The sequence below is a fragment of the Xiphophorus maculatus genome, chromosome 5 (genome assembly GCF_002775205.1).
Source record: "Xiphophorus maculatus strain JP 163 A chromosome 5, X_maculatus-5.0-male, whole genome shotgun sequence".
Lineage (NCBI taxonomy): Eukaryota > Metazoa > Chordata > Actinopteri > Cyprinodontiformes > Poeciliidae > Xiphophorus > Xiphophorus maculatus.
In genome coordinates, this window is record NC_036447.1 from 4,546,950 (window position 1) to 4,564,916 (window position 17,967).

The 17,967-nt window shown below is 37.9% G+C and overlaps 2 protein-coding genes across 3 annotated transcripts in view; one reads left to right on the forward strand and one right to left on the reverse strand.

The window, feature by feature from the left end:
- Window positions 1–113: 113 nt before the first annotated feature.
- prmt9 (protein arginine methyltransferase 9) lies at window positions 114–14,953 on the reverse strand. 2 transcript variants are annotated; one of them, XM_023333791.1, is made up of 13 exons: window positions 14,868–14,953; window positions 11,892–12,091; window positions 11,232–11,380; window positions 10,906–11,142; window positions 9,890–10,057; window positions 9,716–9,818; window positions 8,051–8,160; window positions 7,680–7,872; window positions 6,599–6,782; window positions 4,548–5,232; window positions 3,418–3,571; window positions 825–947; window positions 114–695 (listed from the first exon to the last, which is right to left on the reverse strand). In XM_023333791.1, exons 2-13 carry the CDS (start codon window positions 12,087–12,089, stop codon window positions 456–458), a joined length of 2,544 nt encoding a protein of 847 aa, XP_023189559.1. In that variant the 5' UTR covers window positions 12,090–12,091; window positions 14,868–14,953; the 3' UTR covers window positions 114–455. The 2 variants fall into 2 exon arrangements, with proteins under 2 accessions (XP_023189559.1, XP_023189558.1); XM_023333790.1 differs by lacking the exon at window positions 14,868–14,953 and adding an exon at window positions 12,472–13,485.
- arhgap10 (Rho GTPase activating protein 10) overlaps window positions 14,416–17,967 on the forward strand; it is a 56,375-nt gene continuing 52,823 nt past the window's right edge. Inside the window, exon 1 of the mRNA XM_023333792.1 lies at window positions 14,416–15,301. Coding sequence (XP_023189560.1) covers window positions 15,148–15,301 — 154 coding nt within the window. The 5' untranslated portion in view covers window positions 14,416–15,147. The remainder of the gene's footprint in view (window positions 15,302–17,967) is intronic.

Genomic DNA, 17,967 nt, shown 5'->3' on the forward strand with positions numbered 1-17,967 from the left:
ATACCTTTTCATCAATTCTAAGAAATTATTCACTTAAAACAACCTCCTATGTCATTCTGAAAAGTTACTTGTAAGTTAGTTTTGTCTTATTTCAGGTGTACCAAGATATTTGGAGTAGATATTAGACCAAAACTACTTGGTAAAATTCTGTTTTTGTGGTGCAGTTTTCATAATAAACATTTTAACATCTGGTCCATAAGGACAATTTCAATGCCACAGTACATTTTGTATGTACTATGAAACTATTCATACATAAACATTACTAGAAAATTCTATCGCAGTTCCATCACAAGGGCACTTAAAAACTTTGTCATGCAGGTCATTGCTAAAAAAAAAACTACAGCTTAATATTTTCTTACCAGAATAAAAAAAAACGTATCATAATAGATTTCCTTCAGTCTCTGTAACAATGGAGCTCTCCTAAAAATGTATAAAATGACGATACCACATAGGTTTTAGTCCATCTGCACAGGAGCGTTGTCTAAATGAGCGGAGATGGAGATGGTGCTCTTGTGCAGCTTCACAGCTAGACGGACCCAGTCTCCAGCTTGGACTTGCAGGGGATCCTGCAGAATGGCAGCGGCCTGCTTCCAGTGGGAGTTCCGGCTGAGGGTGCTGACGCTGACATCCGGGTCCAAATGGATCTGGTACCAGAAGGGAACCGCAGTAACCCTGCCTCCAGAGGTGGTCTGCACCTGTGTGGGATAGGAATCAGTGCGTAGTGGGAGAGTAATTTCACTATAAAACTGTTGTTTTGGGATAAAAACTCCAAAAATAAATGACTCTCTTGACACCTTGGGCTGTATCAATAATGCATGTTTTACCTTGACTTCCCTCTCAGTGTAATTTTTGTTGACATCCATGAGGTCCAGAACAAAGAGCTCCAGAGCCTCACTGAGATGTCTGCACTCCAGAGTGGAGAAATCCAAAAAAACATGAACCGGAACCTGCAAGATGTGACATTTCATTTGGAAAAACAAGGAGCAGGTTAGGATGTATGAGCTTTCTCTAATTCACATGGGAGCAAAATTACACACAGGGCTGGTAAATAAATAATATAGAAACCAATTCAAATACATCTTATTTCTGACACAAACAGTGGGCAAACATCCAGCTGGTGATTAAAGTTTAAGTTGCTAAGAAACATTTATCCAAATAGTAGTAGGGGGTGTATGTAAATATTTGAACCCAAAATCTCCAAATGCATATAACATGCATACAGAGGATGAATGCATGTAAACTTCTTGGTCTTGGCTGCTGTTTCAGATTATGAGCATATACTCCTTATTTATGTAACTTTCTCTAATGGAGCAAAGATGTGTTTTATGTGATAGTAGGGCTTAGATGTGCCTACCATTGATGGCTTCAAAGAGAAGACATCTGCTAGAACAAACAGCCGTCCCCCATGAGAGGTCAGCAGACTTACGAGCGCAAACATGGCGCTGGAGGAAAACTGGGATTTCCAGACCAAATAAAGAAAAGGAATTTGTTGGAATTTGGCAGCTGGGAAGCGCAAATCCAAGAGGAGCAAAGAAAACACAATTCTAGACATCAGTATTCTGGGAGAATTGCTTGCTTAACTGGAAAAGGCATTAGTTGAAATATGGTTTTCTTTGGATATTGTAGTGCAACAGTCCATTTACTTAGAGTGGTGTTAAACCAACCACAGAAAATCCTGCATATGTTCAATAATATGTGTTAATGCTGATTATTCAACCTTAAGGAAGCATGTAAAAATGTAATCTCGTAGTACTAACGAATTAACTGAGCACTTCCGAACATCTGGTCTGTCTTAACCCTCTATGGCATGACTTTTTATTTTTGTGGGGAAGAAATATTTTCCTGCATTCTTTGGGAGCTTGGTGGTCCCTAATTACATGTCAATCATAAAATCGGACTCTGACACCTCCTGGAACCAGATTTGGGTTTGTTGCCTCAGGGTAACATTGGTCTAGAACACCAAGATTGTCTACACTGATTATGAGAAATGAAATACAAATCAAACAAAAACTATATTCATAAAAAAACTTTTTTTTGGTCAAAAATATGTCAAAAATCATGCCCCCCAAAAAATAAAATAAAGGAGCAATGTGAGGTACAGCTATGTGGTTTGTTGCCTGAGGGCAACGCCATGCCATAGAGGGTTTTAAGGCAATATATATAAGGTATACTAAAAAGTCAAATCAGATATATACCCTAAACATTGTTTTAAATGGGAATATTAAAATAGCTGCAACCATAATTCCCATGGTGCAGTAATGCTATTTCTCTAGATGGAAATGTTTTTGATTATATGTTTTTTATATCTACAACTGACTCTTAAAAGTTACTATTTGCAGACTATGCTACCTTTCTTTCTTCATTTTCCACATTTATACAAAAAAGGTTCAAATCATTCTACAAAATAGCTTTTTGTAATAAGAGGATTCACTTTGTTTTAAAATCTGAAAATAGAAATAAATTTTAGTTGCATTTTGTTAGCTTTCATAAAAATGTTTAGAAAATTGTTTTTTGCAGCTCTAGGCAAATGTTATTTTGTAGTAGAGGGGACAAAAGAGGTTCTTTAAATAGAAAAGTCATTGACCTCTGGCTTAGAAAAATACACAGCCTAAAGTAGAAAATGCTTCAGCATTGCATTCTTATACACACAGCACCATAATCTGGAAATCATCTCTCTTTGTAAGTCAGCCTACTGTGGATTGTTTTGAGGAAAATTTAACAAAAAAACCATTGGAATGTCTGAGATGCTAAATATGCACCACTGCTACTTTATCTCTTGCTACACTATGCAACTCCTTTGTCTGCTCCGATGAAGCCTCAATCACCTCCAAATTGAATGTTAAGTGTTTCTACTTTAACTGATTCACCTGATAATATTTTAGGTATCTCAGAGCACAAAGAGCTAGCATTCATTTTTCATCTTCACCATGATCAGGAGTTCAAGGAGAGAAAATAAAACTAAACAGTGAGGTCTATACATCTAGTGTGTGAAACCAAAGTCAAATTCTTTGATTCTGTCCATAAACTTGGTCAATAAACCTCAATCTGATTCTAAAAAGTTATGTATCCTGTTTTAAGGAAAAAATAAATTCTATGTCCATCATTATTTTACACTAAAAACATTGACCAATCAAAAGTCAGACATGACAAGACTTAAAATTCACTATATGCATTCAATTTCCCCACATTTGGACAAACGGTGTTTTCAATACCCAAACATTTTATGGCAGCGTAAGGAAAAAAACACGAGGCTTTAATCTAATTAATAATGTATGACTCAGAATAAAAAGTGGAACAAGAAATTATCAAAAATCATCTTAAAAATTGAATGCTGAACTGAAAATGCAACCTTTACAAGCAAAGTAAACATTTTAAAAGTTAAAGCCAGTTGATGGAGGACTCTAAAGGAATACTTACAGTGAACTGATTAATGAAAGGAGCAATATTAAATCCCAGAGTAGGTTCCCGGCCCTGGACAGCACTTTCCAGCAACAAAGTGTCAGACTCCACAAGCATACCGTATACAACAATCTTCTCTGGGAAAATACGCCCTCCTTCTTCCAGTAGAAACCTAACATGGTAAACAAGAGAAAAATAAAGAAATGCACGTCTTTTACAAGTTTTTTATGTCAACATTCCTGGAGTGGAGTCCTTTTAAAGCGACTTTTTAAAGTATATTTACAAAATTTCATCTATGGAGCCTTAAAAACTACTGAATGATCAAAAGACGGACAGACAACTTTCAGACAAGTGGTGTCCAAACTTTTTGCAACAATTGTCCAAAGTACTCAAGGGACAAAAATTTTCTTTTCCCCATTTAAAAATCCAATTCTTTCTCTTGTACCAACACAATAAACTAAACCTGCAATATTTTATGTTTGCCTTAATATTATTAAACCTTTTGCGGTAATTACTTTCGATTCTGCTGGTCTATAAAATGTTTTTAGCTTATTCACATGTACAAAAATGAGAATTTTCTTCTAAAACCTTTGCTGTATTTACCCCTGCATAATATATCACTGTATCCAAGTCGAGTAAAAAGTGGTTGGATGTTTGTGGCACGGCTGAAAATAGAGGGGAAAAAAAGTAAAAAATGAAAAAAAAAATGGTAACATGTTCTGTTTAAGAAGATATAACCTTGTCATTAAAAATCTCATTCTAAAAAATGTCAGGCGAAATTTGTACCATACTCGAACTGTGGTTGGGTCCACACAAAATTATCCCAAGGGCCATAAATTGCTCCTAAGCCGCACTTTGGACACATCTGATTTATACATGGGACCTAAAAATATATTTACATTTATATATACATGTATAACATAAATACATTCCATACTTTTGCACAGTGAAAATAAACCCTGACAATAACATGATAATCTGAATATAAGCAAAAAATGTGACTCAATTGCTTATTTTTAAAAGCGAAACCAAAAAAACTGAAACAAGGGGCGTTTTTATCTTGAACTGAAGCAATCTGAACACTCAGGCACACAGATTGGTCATATTTTGAAGCTACTGTGGACTAAAACAAATACTCTAGTCCTGACCTGGCCAGGGAAGCTTTCTCCATCAGCTTCTGCCTAACGAGCCCACATGTTTCCACGCAGTCGAGGATGATGGCGCTCCACAGCTTCTCATGGGACGGCCGCTGTAACATTCCCTGCTCGTCCTCTGTGTGGTTCAGCCAGAACTCCAGATGCTGCTCAGATATGTTGTTGGAGCGAGCGAGTCTCCTCAGGACGTTCTGCTGCTTGCTCTTCTCCACAGTGCTGTAGGCTTTTACTTGACCCTGGTGGGCTGCGATGAGGGAGAGCAGCGAGAAGCCCTCAGACACATCCAGCACGTAGAGCAAACTGCTATCCGCCACAAAGGAAGCCGTGCCAACCGTATTTCGATTTCGATTTTTAACCTTCAGTTCAGAGATGAGCTTGGTCAACGCGGTGCAAAAACTCTGATGGTAATCCTGATTGTTTAAGAGCGCCATCTCTGAATACTCCAGCATGCAGAAGTCTTCGGACTCACTCTGACTCGTCTGGAGGCACGCTAATTCGCTGCACAGTTCCACCTCTGGGTTTGGGTTTGGGATAGGTTTGAAAGAGTTGGGGAAGTCCGTGCGCTTGTCGAGGTAGATTCTGTGACCTTCTCTCAGTACGGCGACGCAGCTGAGCCTCAGGTAGGTGTCTTGGCAGGAAACTTCAACTATCAGCTCATCCAGAGGCTTTAGCCCAAAACCTGCAAAACGGAAAACAGGGAAAACATTTAACTTCATCTGATTATACAGCTACAAAATTAAACATAATATATTTTAATCTACAGTCAATTAGGACAGAAACTAACGATTATCTTAGTTATCAATTAATCAATATAAAATTGCCACATTCTGATGATTTTTAATTTAACCCTTTTTTATGCAATAATGGAAATACATTAAGAGATGAAAATGAACAAATAATTCAAGAATACTGGCAAAATCTCATTTTATATATGAGCAAAGTTTAAAATGATGTTTACTTCACAACGGTAGCAAAACATTTTTTTTTTTCATTTGAAAAACATTTTGAAAACCACATATCCTTTTCATTCCACTTCACAATTCTGCACTTCACAAATGTTGATTTATCATTAAATGAATAATTAAATGAATTTGATCATCCTCATTGTGAAAAGAGATCCAGGAGAGCAGACAATGAGAAGGCTCCTACTGGGATACCATCTGTTCACGTCATCTCGAAGCTCGTCAGACGTATTTGGGGGAAAATGCAGATTTACTGCTCATTAAAATTTCATAAACACTAAAGAGAGTCGCAGAATTTCAAGGCGTGCTGGGTGACGGATGTTTATCATCCCTGGGAAAGGTGGCGCCTCCTTTGAGCCCGTTTGAACTAATTAGCAGAGGAGAGACATGCTGTGCAGTCTGGTCTGCAACTGGGACATGTCACCTAATGTCAGCAGCTCTTCAGCTCGGCGCTCTCTGAAATCACAACAAAGTGAATCAAAAGGCCTTTATGTATCAAGATACTGTACAATAGTCATCTAATTTTAATCTCATATCTTTAATGCAACCTTTTAAGATTACAGAAGTTACTGTAACCGGTGGCTATAATTTTAGCCATTTGTACAAGTTTCCAAATGAGTATAAATGACGTTCAAATGTTAAACCAACATTCTGTTTGATTTCCAATGATTTCAGAGAGAAAAATCTGCGGACATTGTCTTTTCCTCTGATGGTCAACAATATGTTTTCTGAAAGTTTCCCTTTGGGTTTTCTTTACTTTTTTATTCTGTTTCATTTGAGTACTTGATAATTTCCATTTAACTCTGACCTTCTAATTGTAAAAAGGCTCCTAGGCTCAAGAGATGAACTAGTGCCATGTTGAAACATAACAAAGAACCTATTTTTTGGATTATTGGATCTTTAGACACTTTGATACCTGTTACGCCTCCATCTTGACTAAAATATGTGAAATAAACCCCCCAAAGATCAAAGAGCACAACAAAAGTTTGAAAGATAAACAAAAAACGCATGAAGACCAGATGGTGATAAATAATAAAACAAAACATATACTGTGAAAACATAAAGAACATTTGTCCATCATACTCATTGCACTGTGGACAGGGTAGATGGCTTGCTCCCAGCAGGTGTCTTCCTGCGGTCCGGTGGACAGACTGTTCTCCTCGTCCAGGTGGAGCTGGAACCAAACAGCCAGAGCATCCAGCTCTCCTTCCTGAGTGACGGGCAACCGCATCTCTCGCACCTCCCTGGAGCTCAGGCCCTCCAGTTCCTGGGAGTTTCACAATCATCAGAATCAAAGGAGAGACCAACAAGACTTTAACTAGTATTCAAAACAAAAATATCTCCATAAGGGTGGGTAGTGATGGATTTTATAGACAATGGTGGTCTACACAAGCACAAATACTGCATTTAGTTGTTGCAAACTCTTGTTCAAAGTGGGTGATGTGGACTTAAAGTTTAATCACAATAAAATTGATAACTATTTATCACTTATTTTCAGGCAACTCTGACTACGTATCAGAGCAATCATCGCCCCACAAACACAAATACTGCTATTGAAAAACACAATACACTTCTTTAGGACACCAATCACATGAAAAAGTGAGATTTTAATCACAAAACTGAAAACAAATTTACTGATTTGTTCAGAAAATGGAGAAAATAGTAAAAATAGCAATGCTAACAATACAGACAGATTTTTTTTTTTTTTCTAAATATCATGAATGGCAATTTAATGTGAAAACCAAAATTCTTATCATGTTTAGCCAATTGCTATTTCAAGGTTATATCAAGTCAGAATATTAATGCTTTCGTTGAAGGTAGCCTGATGACAAAGTCAACAAAAGTTTACTTAAAATCTTCAACTTATATTTGAAGCCATTTAAATTTTCCACTTTAAATATAAATAACATAAATTATTTCAATTTCATAAGCAGGATATTTGAGGAACACTAAAAATGCTTGAAATAACCAAAGGGAATAAAAAAATTGCTTAGTTATTTAAATTGAGGGCATAAATCTCAATGTCACATACTCTGACTTACTTCCTATCTCTGAAATATTTTCTAAATTCGTCTAATATACTAAAATATAAGAATAATATGTATGTAATATGTCGTAATATTTTACGATCTGTTTTTGCTTCAGAAAGTGATTTTTGTGTCACCTGAACATTGTTGAAGTCTATGGTGAGGGCCGTGAACGGCTCTGTGAGCGCTCTGTATCCCCCAGTCAGCCGGCTCAGCCTCTCTGTGGTGTACGGCTCTGTGGAGTCATCCTGCTCAGGGCTGCAGCTCACCAGACTGCGGAGTTCCCCTGCTGCCGCCATGGACAGACCACCCACCTCTGCAGCACACCACCTGAACCAAAACACAGAGACAAGCAGACAAAACAATGTGTGGGGAGTTCATCTCAGCATGCAATGTAAGACATTTCCACTGTGCATGCTGGTATAATCATTTCAAATAAAATTGAAGCATTTTGACATGATTGCTGTTTGTAAAGATCAGGGTAAACAAAGTGACCGCAGGAGTTTACCTGTGATGCCGGCGGATCTCCAGGCACTCGACGGCCATACAAAACACAGCAGCTCCAGCAGGGATGACCCGTCCTGTGGCAGAATCTTCTCCAAACTCACCCTCACCCCTCTGCAGAAAATAGTCAATTAAACGTGAACCTCAGAGGAAATCAGGTCCGTGCATGGAAAACAATTGCTGCTTCATAGATTTCTTTTTTTTTTTTGTCCCCAACCACAAAGCTGATGTTTTACACATCTTAGTGGAGCGTGTTAAGACCATACTAGGGAGAAAAGACATCAATCAGCACTGTTCAGAAAAAAACCCCCAACAACAATTAGGCTGGAAACAAGAGAAAGACTCAGACTCTCTCTAAAAAAACATGGAGCATGATCCTAGGTTTGCCTGAGGTTTGAAGTGAAAGAACAAGAAGACTTCTGGAACAATAACTTTTTGACAAATGAGACCAAATTAGAGACGCTTGGCCATAATGAAAAGCTCCATGTTTGGAGAAAACCAAACAGAGAATACATGCAGTAACGACTCCTACAAATAAACTATTATTAGTGGTTGAGTGCTGCTGACTTGGGGCTTATTTCGCAGCCACCAGACCTGGACACCTGACCATAAACTCCTCTGCATAAAGTATTCGAAGGTAAAACGTGGCACCATCTGTCTTGACTGCTGGAGCTTGGATGAAACTGAGTCATAAACATAAAGTGATGTAATGGCCTAATCAAAATCCAGAGCTCCACCTGATTGAAATGCTGATTAATGAGCTGTGCAAAAATTAATGTCTGCAGACTTCAATGAACCAAAAAGAATGGGACAAAATTCCCCCAGAACCACATGAGAGGCTGATCAAGTCATGCAGAAATCTGGTGAGAGTCACCGCTGATCTACAACCTACTGGGGTGTCCAAACTTTTTTGTCCTGAGGGCCAAACTGGCAAGTCTGAACTACTGGGGGGCATAAAATGTATTAAATTATACATGCGAAAATGTGTTTATTGTGATTTATATATATATATTTTTTTAATTTTCCCTTCTGAACAATAAACCGGATTTTTGTGAAATCTGTATATCATTAAAGATCCAAAACATAAAGAACCTTATTAAAAGAAAAACAGATAATTTCCAATTTGTTTTCCAATTTGTTGGCCAAAGTTTTTACCATTCTTGACCTGTCATCAGAGGCCGAACAAAACCATTCAAAGGGCCACAAACCCCAGGCCACACTGGTGGAAGCTCCAACTTGAGAAATTTTGGCTAAAACATATTTGCAGACAAAGGTATTTTTATCTTAGACAAAAAATTTATATATTATTTGTATAGTTTTGGCTTAATTACTACTACAGATATGTTTTTTTTTTTTTGGAGTCTGAATACTCCAGTTATCAATTAAATTGATAACTAATCTATTCAACAATTATTTCAATAATCTGTGAGCGCTCTGTATCCCCGAGGCAGCATTAATCAGATTTATTGCGATTAATTTGATTAATTGTGATTAATCCGATTAATCGTTTCAGCCCTGCAGAAATGTCTCATTGTATACTGCCTATCTGAAACTGTTTTGCGTTACAGGGACTTGTGGCATCAAAATTAAAGTTGTCCTTATTCTGCGTGTTAAGGCATTCCACTCAAAATATCACTTAAAAAATGACCTTTGCTCTGTACAGCGTTACCTTTGGAGGCAGGAGGAGGTGGTGCCAGGCATGAATAAGACTCTCTATGATGCCCTCTCCAAACAGCCCTGCGTCCACAGTCTCAGTCACCACCAATGAGACCCTGAGCACAGACAAAAAATTAATATGTTGAGTAATGTCTAAAAATTCAATATCAGCAGCTAGAATTTCTACCTGTTTGGGATGTCTGTTGGTACTTCCATCTCAAGGGACTTCTTATGGAGGATTTTGATGCTCCCCTCCATCCCATTAGCAGCCACCACCTCGCAGGCCAGTTCATACATTGTCTTTGAAAGCTCGCAGGCGTACACCTCAGCAGCACCAGCTTTCTTAGCACACATACTAAACAGACAGAAAACAGGCATCAGAACTGCACTTTTTGTTGTATCTGATTAAGTTACTTAATCAGTTAGTGATTTAGGGTGTTTTCACACCTGATAGACTGGTAGACTGGGTTCGATTGGGGACCAAAAATATAACATTTGTTACATTTTCAACTGCGGTGGTTTGCTTTCACACTACACTGTGTCCAAACTAATTAAAAACCCTTGCCTGTGATGGCACTGGACCAAGAACTACTGATTACAAATTTATTGATGGAACTTGACTTAATGTCGTGTTTTGATTGTTGATTCTATGTTTAATTGTGTTTCTGTGTTTGATACAGTATGATGTAAAGCACACAAATAAAATTTGATTTGATTTTGATTTGAAGGAAACGACACAAAAACCTATGAAGAAGACACTCAGTGAGATTCCTTCTTCACGTGATGTAAACAAAAATGGTGTAGCAACAGATTTTAGTGGTTGCAGAACTTCTCTTTGTCTCTGGTAAAATACTATGAGCAACTTGTCCCACTAGTGCTAGACATACGGATTTGTTTTGGTTGTATTTACCCAGAATGCCCTGCACTGTAGTCTGCTTCCTGCTTTTGGAGCCAGAGTTCACTTATACCAAACCAAGACGTAGGTTGTTTATTTTTTTGTTGTTGGCTCTAGTGGTTTTTATTTGAAAGTAGTTTGACAGGAAAGAGGGTAATGAGAGAGGGGGAAGACATGCGGCAAATGATGCCAGGCCGGGAGTCAAACCTGCGACCACCGGCACGAGGACTAAGGACTGTTCGCTTTTTAAGACAACTACAACTTTAAAAAATGTTCAGGTCTTTAAATTGTGACAGAAAATGTCTCACCCAAGGATTCCAGTGCCAGTACCTATATCGAGTACAGTTTTGCAGCCATTCTGAACAGCCTTCTGAATGGCCTGCTGGTACTTTCGGTTCCTGCCATGGTCGTTGAGCATGAGGAAATGCCAGCGCTCCACTAGCCAGTTGGCAACACGGTAAAAATTCTCTCTGGCTTCTGGAAAGTCTGGCTTCATCTTCAAGGCCTTGTGGAAATGGCCCGCAGCTTCATCTCTAAATCCCATTCTGTATTGTAAAACAAATGAAATTGATCTTGTTCAACTGAATACTGCTGCAAATATTGATAAAAAAGTCATGAACATGTAATCATGTACCGGAAAAGGTGTTCTCCCATGCTGTTGAGGATGACCTCATCAGCAGGGAAGATTTCCAGAGCTTGTTCGTAGCAGTCGAAGAGTTCCTGAATTCGTCCCACAGAGTCCAACTCTTCGGCCCATTTAAACAGAGTGAGCCTGAAAGAATCCTGAAAAACAACAGCTCTCTGTATTTAGTTCCGCTAAGCCATGTGAACACAAACACAATTTCTGCAAATGGTGAAGAGAACAGAGTGAGAACCACATGGCATGAAGCTAAGACAACATTTCTAGGAGCTGCGTATATAATCATCATCCTCAAGAAAACAATGCTGTATTTTCAACAAATAAAGTTTCCAGTCAAAAGGTGCCAAAGAACATCTAAATTAGCTATCGCTTTGCAAACTCCCCACATTTTAGGAAACAGTGAAGCATTTAAATATGTACAGGTACAGTAGAGGATGCAACTATGAGTAACAGTTTTTCAAAGAGGTACTAATGGTTTTTAGCCATGTTGGGTGTCTCTGGGTATATTTCTTCTATTCTCCACAGAAATAAAAAAAATAATGTACAAAATCAAAGTTATACATTTCCGTTTATATCATACTTCATAAATCTAATTTGATTATAACCACAAAATGTATGCAGGCTGGTCTAGAAAGTATTATACGCATTCTTCACCTGTGCAAAGTCCTTGAAAACAGGTGCAAGGTTGAGCACAAGTAGGTAATGGACGAAAGCTGTTCCATAATCCTGGTTGAGCAGAGACTGCTGGGCGCTCTCCAGGGAACTGGAGACCAGCTGGTCCCTGGCAGGGTCCACTCTGCGTCGCCTCCGGGCCCTCCTCCCATGCTTGGGCCTTGCACTGGCATTTGGCATCCCTAAACGGAAGGGAAAGTGAAATACAAGATTTCAACTTGCTGTAACTTGCTTTAACTACTTTGCCGGTGCAAATACCATGTAAGGATGCACTCAGATTTTATATAGTTATAGAAATAAGGATTATATTTACTTGGCTTTAAAATAATATCGCCTGCTCACTTTCTAATTTTAAGCTAGTGTCTCTAAAATATTTTTAGTGCTGCTCTGCAGTAATGATTAGTTCAGTTCCGGTTCGGGTTGCAAACTTGAACAGAAACCAAATCAGTGCATTTTAAAGTGAATATTCATTATGCCATCCCATCTTATATATTTATGTTATTGCTGATATCAGAGCACTTTCGGTTCTGTTTCCTAATATTCAGAAACGTGCAACACTTACTCTGAGCAGAGTTAGATTCCAGGCTAGTATATGGGATGAAATTGCAGCTGACCAGCAGCTGCAGCCAAACACAGAAGACTTATTAATGTTGACAGCACGCAAACCCGACCATGACGTCCATCAGCGGTTAGCCTCACTGCAAACAAAAATAACCCTGACAAACAAAAAGACAGAGGCCGCGTAATAATATCTGCTGTGAATATCACTGCAGCAGTTTATTTCCGTCTTTGGTAATATTATAGTTTTAACACTTATCTGGATGAAACCCGAAGCAGGTTTTTAAAATGAATCACATTTACAAACATCCAACTGAGCGGCGCAGCTGTCCGCTTGAATAGCTGCTCGGTAGCAAACATGTCTCCAATTACACGTTCCGTGCCTTCACTAACAAAATCGGATATTTACTTGCCTAAAGTTAAAAAAAGGACAATTTTGCTAGTAGAAGTGTGTTTATAAAGGATTTATTTATTTATATTTATCTACATATTTATCTACAATAAACGTGTCTACCTTAGTTTTGTCTTTGATGACATTGAGATATCGCAATTGAAAGACAAAGAGTACAATTGATCAAGATGGTTCAGTTTTTAGAAACGTGGTCTGAAGGAGCCTCATTGCATCTGAATGTGCCCAAGGTCGCATATCAATAAGGGCATTATCTCAACAGCAAATGACTGATTGGTTACAATTCATAGCCGTATTCAATATCTTATTAGTTATACATTCAAATTCTGCATACCATTAGTAAAAAGCAGTTGTCTTAACGACACACACCCATGTTTAAATGCTAGGTTTGAGACTTACACATAAAGAATGTGAGAAATAATTTTGAAACTTTTTTCTGTACTCATAGTATAATATGCTTTGTTATTACAGAGATTAATTTTTTAGCATCTATCTATATTTTATCCCAATTGTTATTCTACAGCACTATGTAGTGTTAATGACTACATGTTTGTGTTTTATGTAATAAGTAGTGGTGTTGTGCCATTTGGTTCATTATTCACAAAATAATTTTACTGAAAGTTTGTGATTTCTAATAATACTAATATGAATACAGATCTTCTACTGTGAAATGCCACCACCCTATATTATTTCAGTTTGGTTTTATAAATGTCTATAAAAATGAACTTAGAAATTGGATCAAACATTAAATATTGCACAATATGACAGTGAACTACTTTCACTTCTATGCATATTTTGCAAGAATAACAGCATCCAAATTTGACATGCAACGTTATATTTGTTTTTATATGATTATTCAGTACTTACTCCAGCTATGTAGCATTCATGTATCTTTTCATTAACTGTCATTTTGTGTTTTTACTGCTCAGATGAATAATCTAAGCAGCTGTATTGACACTACTTTTAGTAGCCTTCTGGGAAGTACTTTATGTTAAGTTGCTATTTTTTGTCTGTTTTTTATATTTAAAGTATTTATATTTAATCTCGGAATGACTGAAATAAATGAATGGTTAGTCGCCAGCAAACACAAAACGGAAATACGAGTGACTGAATTCGCGCGCACATGGACATACTCTTTGAACATGGCCGCGCATCATTTGTAAGCCAGCAAGCAAGGCGCCGCACAAGGAAGGCGAAATGTATGCTTAATTTCGAGATAGAGACCCACACCGACCATGTGATTAATATAAACATAGCAGAGGTGTTTCCGTACAAACACACACACACACACACACACACACACACACACACACACACACACACACACACACACACACACACACACACACACACACACACACAGAGAAAGGTTTTCTTACATGTTGCTTGTTCTCGATATGCATTTATTGTTCAGTGCTCCCCTAATGACCACGATTACTAGCACTAAAATCAACATTTAAATAGATTCATCAACGTTAGTTGAATGCAAATTACAGTGGTAGCATTGTTGCCTTGCAGCAAAAAGGCAACAGACTAAGCAAACTTAGCCTGGGATTTGTTTCTGCATGAAGTTTGTAAGTTCCCCTTGTACATGAATGGGTTGTGTCACAGAGGGACACATATTTGCACACACACACACACATATACACAAAACTAAGGACAAGCCCCAAACTGTGGAAGGAAGCGCAGTACCAGAAGAGAAACCACGCAAGCATCTATCAAACATTTTACGCGCTAAACACCTCCCTTCTCCACCTCCCCATGACTTCAACCGGGCCAACCGCCGGCTGGCTGTAAAGGGGCGCACCTTATTAAGTTTTCTACACGCTCTCAGATGTCAGACTTTCTCAATCTGTCACTTTACTAGGTGGAGTTCCTTTAATGGACAAAGGGAAAACGAGGCACCGCATCCGTTACTTTTCAAAAACATATATTTTAATTGACTTTCTAATGAGTCTCTAACTTAAAGGCTCGTTGTTGAACGGTCCTACCTGTTCGCCCTTCGTGGTTTTATTTGACAGCGGTGGAGCGGGGAGCAACACCCATGCAGCCGAGTCAGAAGTTACAATGCTAACAACTGTTAGCTGCTGCTTCTGCTACCTCACAAAGCGATGGTCCATCATTCTGACCTGAAACCTCCGGGAAAAACAGCGGCGGTGTGATCGCAACCGTTTGTGTTTTCACAGCTACAGAGTTTACGTAGCTTTCCTTTTTCTCCCCTTTCTCTTCCCCTCTTCTCCTCCGTCGTTTGGAGACGAAGCTGTCACAGAAATGGGACTGGCCCCGCTGGAATTCAGTGAGTGCTATCTGGACAGCCCCAGCTTCAGGGAGAAAATCAAAGCACAAGAAATTGAGCTGGACAAAACCAACAGGTTCATCAAAGAGCTCTACAAAGATGGGAAGAACCTCATCAATGCGACTAAACGTAAGTTTCCAATCATAAGTTTGTTTGGAATCAAGCTTTTGTTGTACTTAAGGGTAAAACTAACTTTATTCTTTTACTGCATCATGCTGTGATGAGGTGGCTCGACTGACAGTACAGCTATTGTTAATGAATGTAGTCATGTATCTGATCAGATCAAGGCGTTGTCTTTTTTTTTTTTTTTATTCGTGTCAGTATTTACTCTGTCACATCAAGCCGAATTTCAAGCAACTATTAACTTTTAACAGTTACAGACACCATCAAGTAATAGGTTTCTGTTCTTAATCTAATCTTGAAAACGTGTTTAATATTTGTGGTACGCTGGGTGAAAAGTCATCTTAAATCTGCTGGGCAAATTACTGCAGAATAAACAATCAGATAGTTTGTCACTTACTGGAGAACATGTCATGATGTGACTTTGTTTCGTTTGCTATTTTGTTGTAAATTGTTGTTAAAATCTTCAACATCAGACCCACCTCCCCAAAACAAGTTCCCATAATTGATGACATCATTAACAACACATCAGAGCTTATTTTAGAACATTCAGCTTCATTTTTCCAGTTTATTTGCTTCTTTACTTGTATTCTTTAAAGCTGCTGCTAAAACCTTGAGCAGTGTGGGTCATCCGTTGAACTTAGCAACAATAAAACTCATGAAAGTTCTTGGAATAGAACTACGGTGGACTGGATTAGAGATGAACCAAGTAGGCTTTTCCTTGCCAAGGAAGATTTGTTGTTTTTTTATTTTTATTTTGAGGACTACAACAATAAAACAAGTACTTAGTTCAGACGCAAAAGAAAATTAAGGACAACTTTGTTGCTACATTTCGTAAAATTTCAAACAAACAAATCGGCATTGGCCAAAATCGGAATGGGTGATCAGCTGGAGAACTGCAGTCAGTGCATCCCAACTTAATATTTGATTTTTATTAAGCTTAAAAAAAAGTGTATGAAAGTACAGCATGTTGGTGCAAGATTTTAGTGTTGATCCATTTTTTTTTCCCATATTTGACAGTTGATTACAACCTGCCGGTTTATGTTTATTCTGAGATGTCATTTCAGAACACACCAGAGAAAGTTGATAAGGCCACAAACCATTTTTCATCCAGTCAGTTCACACTGTTGTGATGTCATTGACCCAAACATGCACAAAGCAGAAGTAATTGCAGGGTTTTCTAGTGGACTTTGCGTACATTTTTACTGTCAGCATCTACATTTCCATTGGCCGTATAATTGCACAATTTGACATTTTGAAAATAAATTTGCTTAAGGGAAACACAGCAATTTAAAAAAAAAAACAACTAATTTTTTGATAAAAAGTTTTTACACTAGGATGAGGTAATTTTTTGGCTGCATCAAAATTTGTTTGCTTCACAAAACTACAGTGGAAATATTTCACATTACATGATCATATTGCCACTGATGCAAACCACAAAGACAATGACGACAGGAAGTAGTTGGAGGATGATGGCACGGCAGGGATTTTTTGAGATTTAGTGTAAACAAACTTAACCGCGTGTGATTCTAATTTTCTTTCTTATTTAGGCAAGGTAAATTTATTTATGTAGCACATTTTCAGCAATAAGGCAATTCAAAGTGCTTTACATGACTTAAACGGAAATACAAACAAATTAATAAACCAAAGGAAAGAGCAAAAGAAGAAAAATAATCTAACAATGTTGATCCAAAGTATATAAACTAAATGCCTATTTAATGGAAAGACTGAAATTGCGAAATTGTTTTTTCGACATTGGCGGAAAACTGACAGTTTTGCTCACATTTGTAATGGAAACACAGCTATTGTGAATTTGTTAAGGAAAATAAAAATGCACACTTCGGTATGACAAGATAAGTATCATCTTATTTACTGGAAAATGTCTTTGACTTTTCTATGTTTTCCAGACCTGATTCTCATGGCACACTACCCTGGATGTTTTAGATGTTTTCCTGCTTTAACAGACGTCATTCAGATGATTACAGTTCAGCAAAATCCCGTTAATCAGCCATCAATTGATTTAAGGTGTGCTGAGACTGGAAAACATCTAAAACATGCAGGGCAGTGTGCCACCAGGACCAGGGTTGGAAAACACAAGTTTAACCTGTTTTTTTTATCGTGCATTGAAAAATGCTGGAAAAACTTGGTGGCTCAGTCTTGCCCTATTTATGTATCCTGGTCTGTTATAACCTCAAAACATCAGCCATGCTTACTTCTGTAAAACCTTCGGCAGTGTGTCTCCAAACATGTGACTTATGATTTTCATTTTGCCTGAAGCGCAGCATGCAGTTATTAAGTGAAAATTTTGACAAACTTAAATTGTTTATTGTTACAGAAGGTGACTTCAGTAGAATTCCAGCAGCATAATTAAGGATGTTAGTATAATTTATCATGACAGAAAACTTCTCACTGAAACCATGACCTTGGCATAGATATAGATCTCTTTAAGCACATGGGCACTTAGTGTTTTATCAGTTAGGTTTGGTTGAACTGCAAACATCTCAGCTTTTACAGCTCAACAACAGTTAAAGACATGAAAGCATTAAAAAAAAATGAAGGCGCTCCACTTTACGTGAAACCTGTTTATTTCAGAATCTACAGTCACCTGAGTCATTTTTTTAGATATTTTTGCTTAGTGTCACTCCTTCAACAGATGATCCTTTGTTACTCCTGTT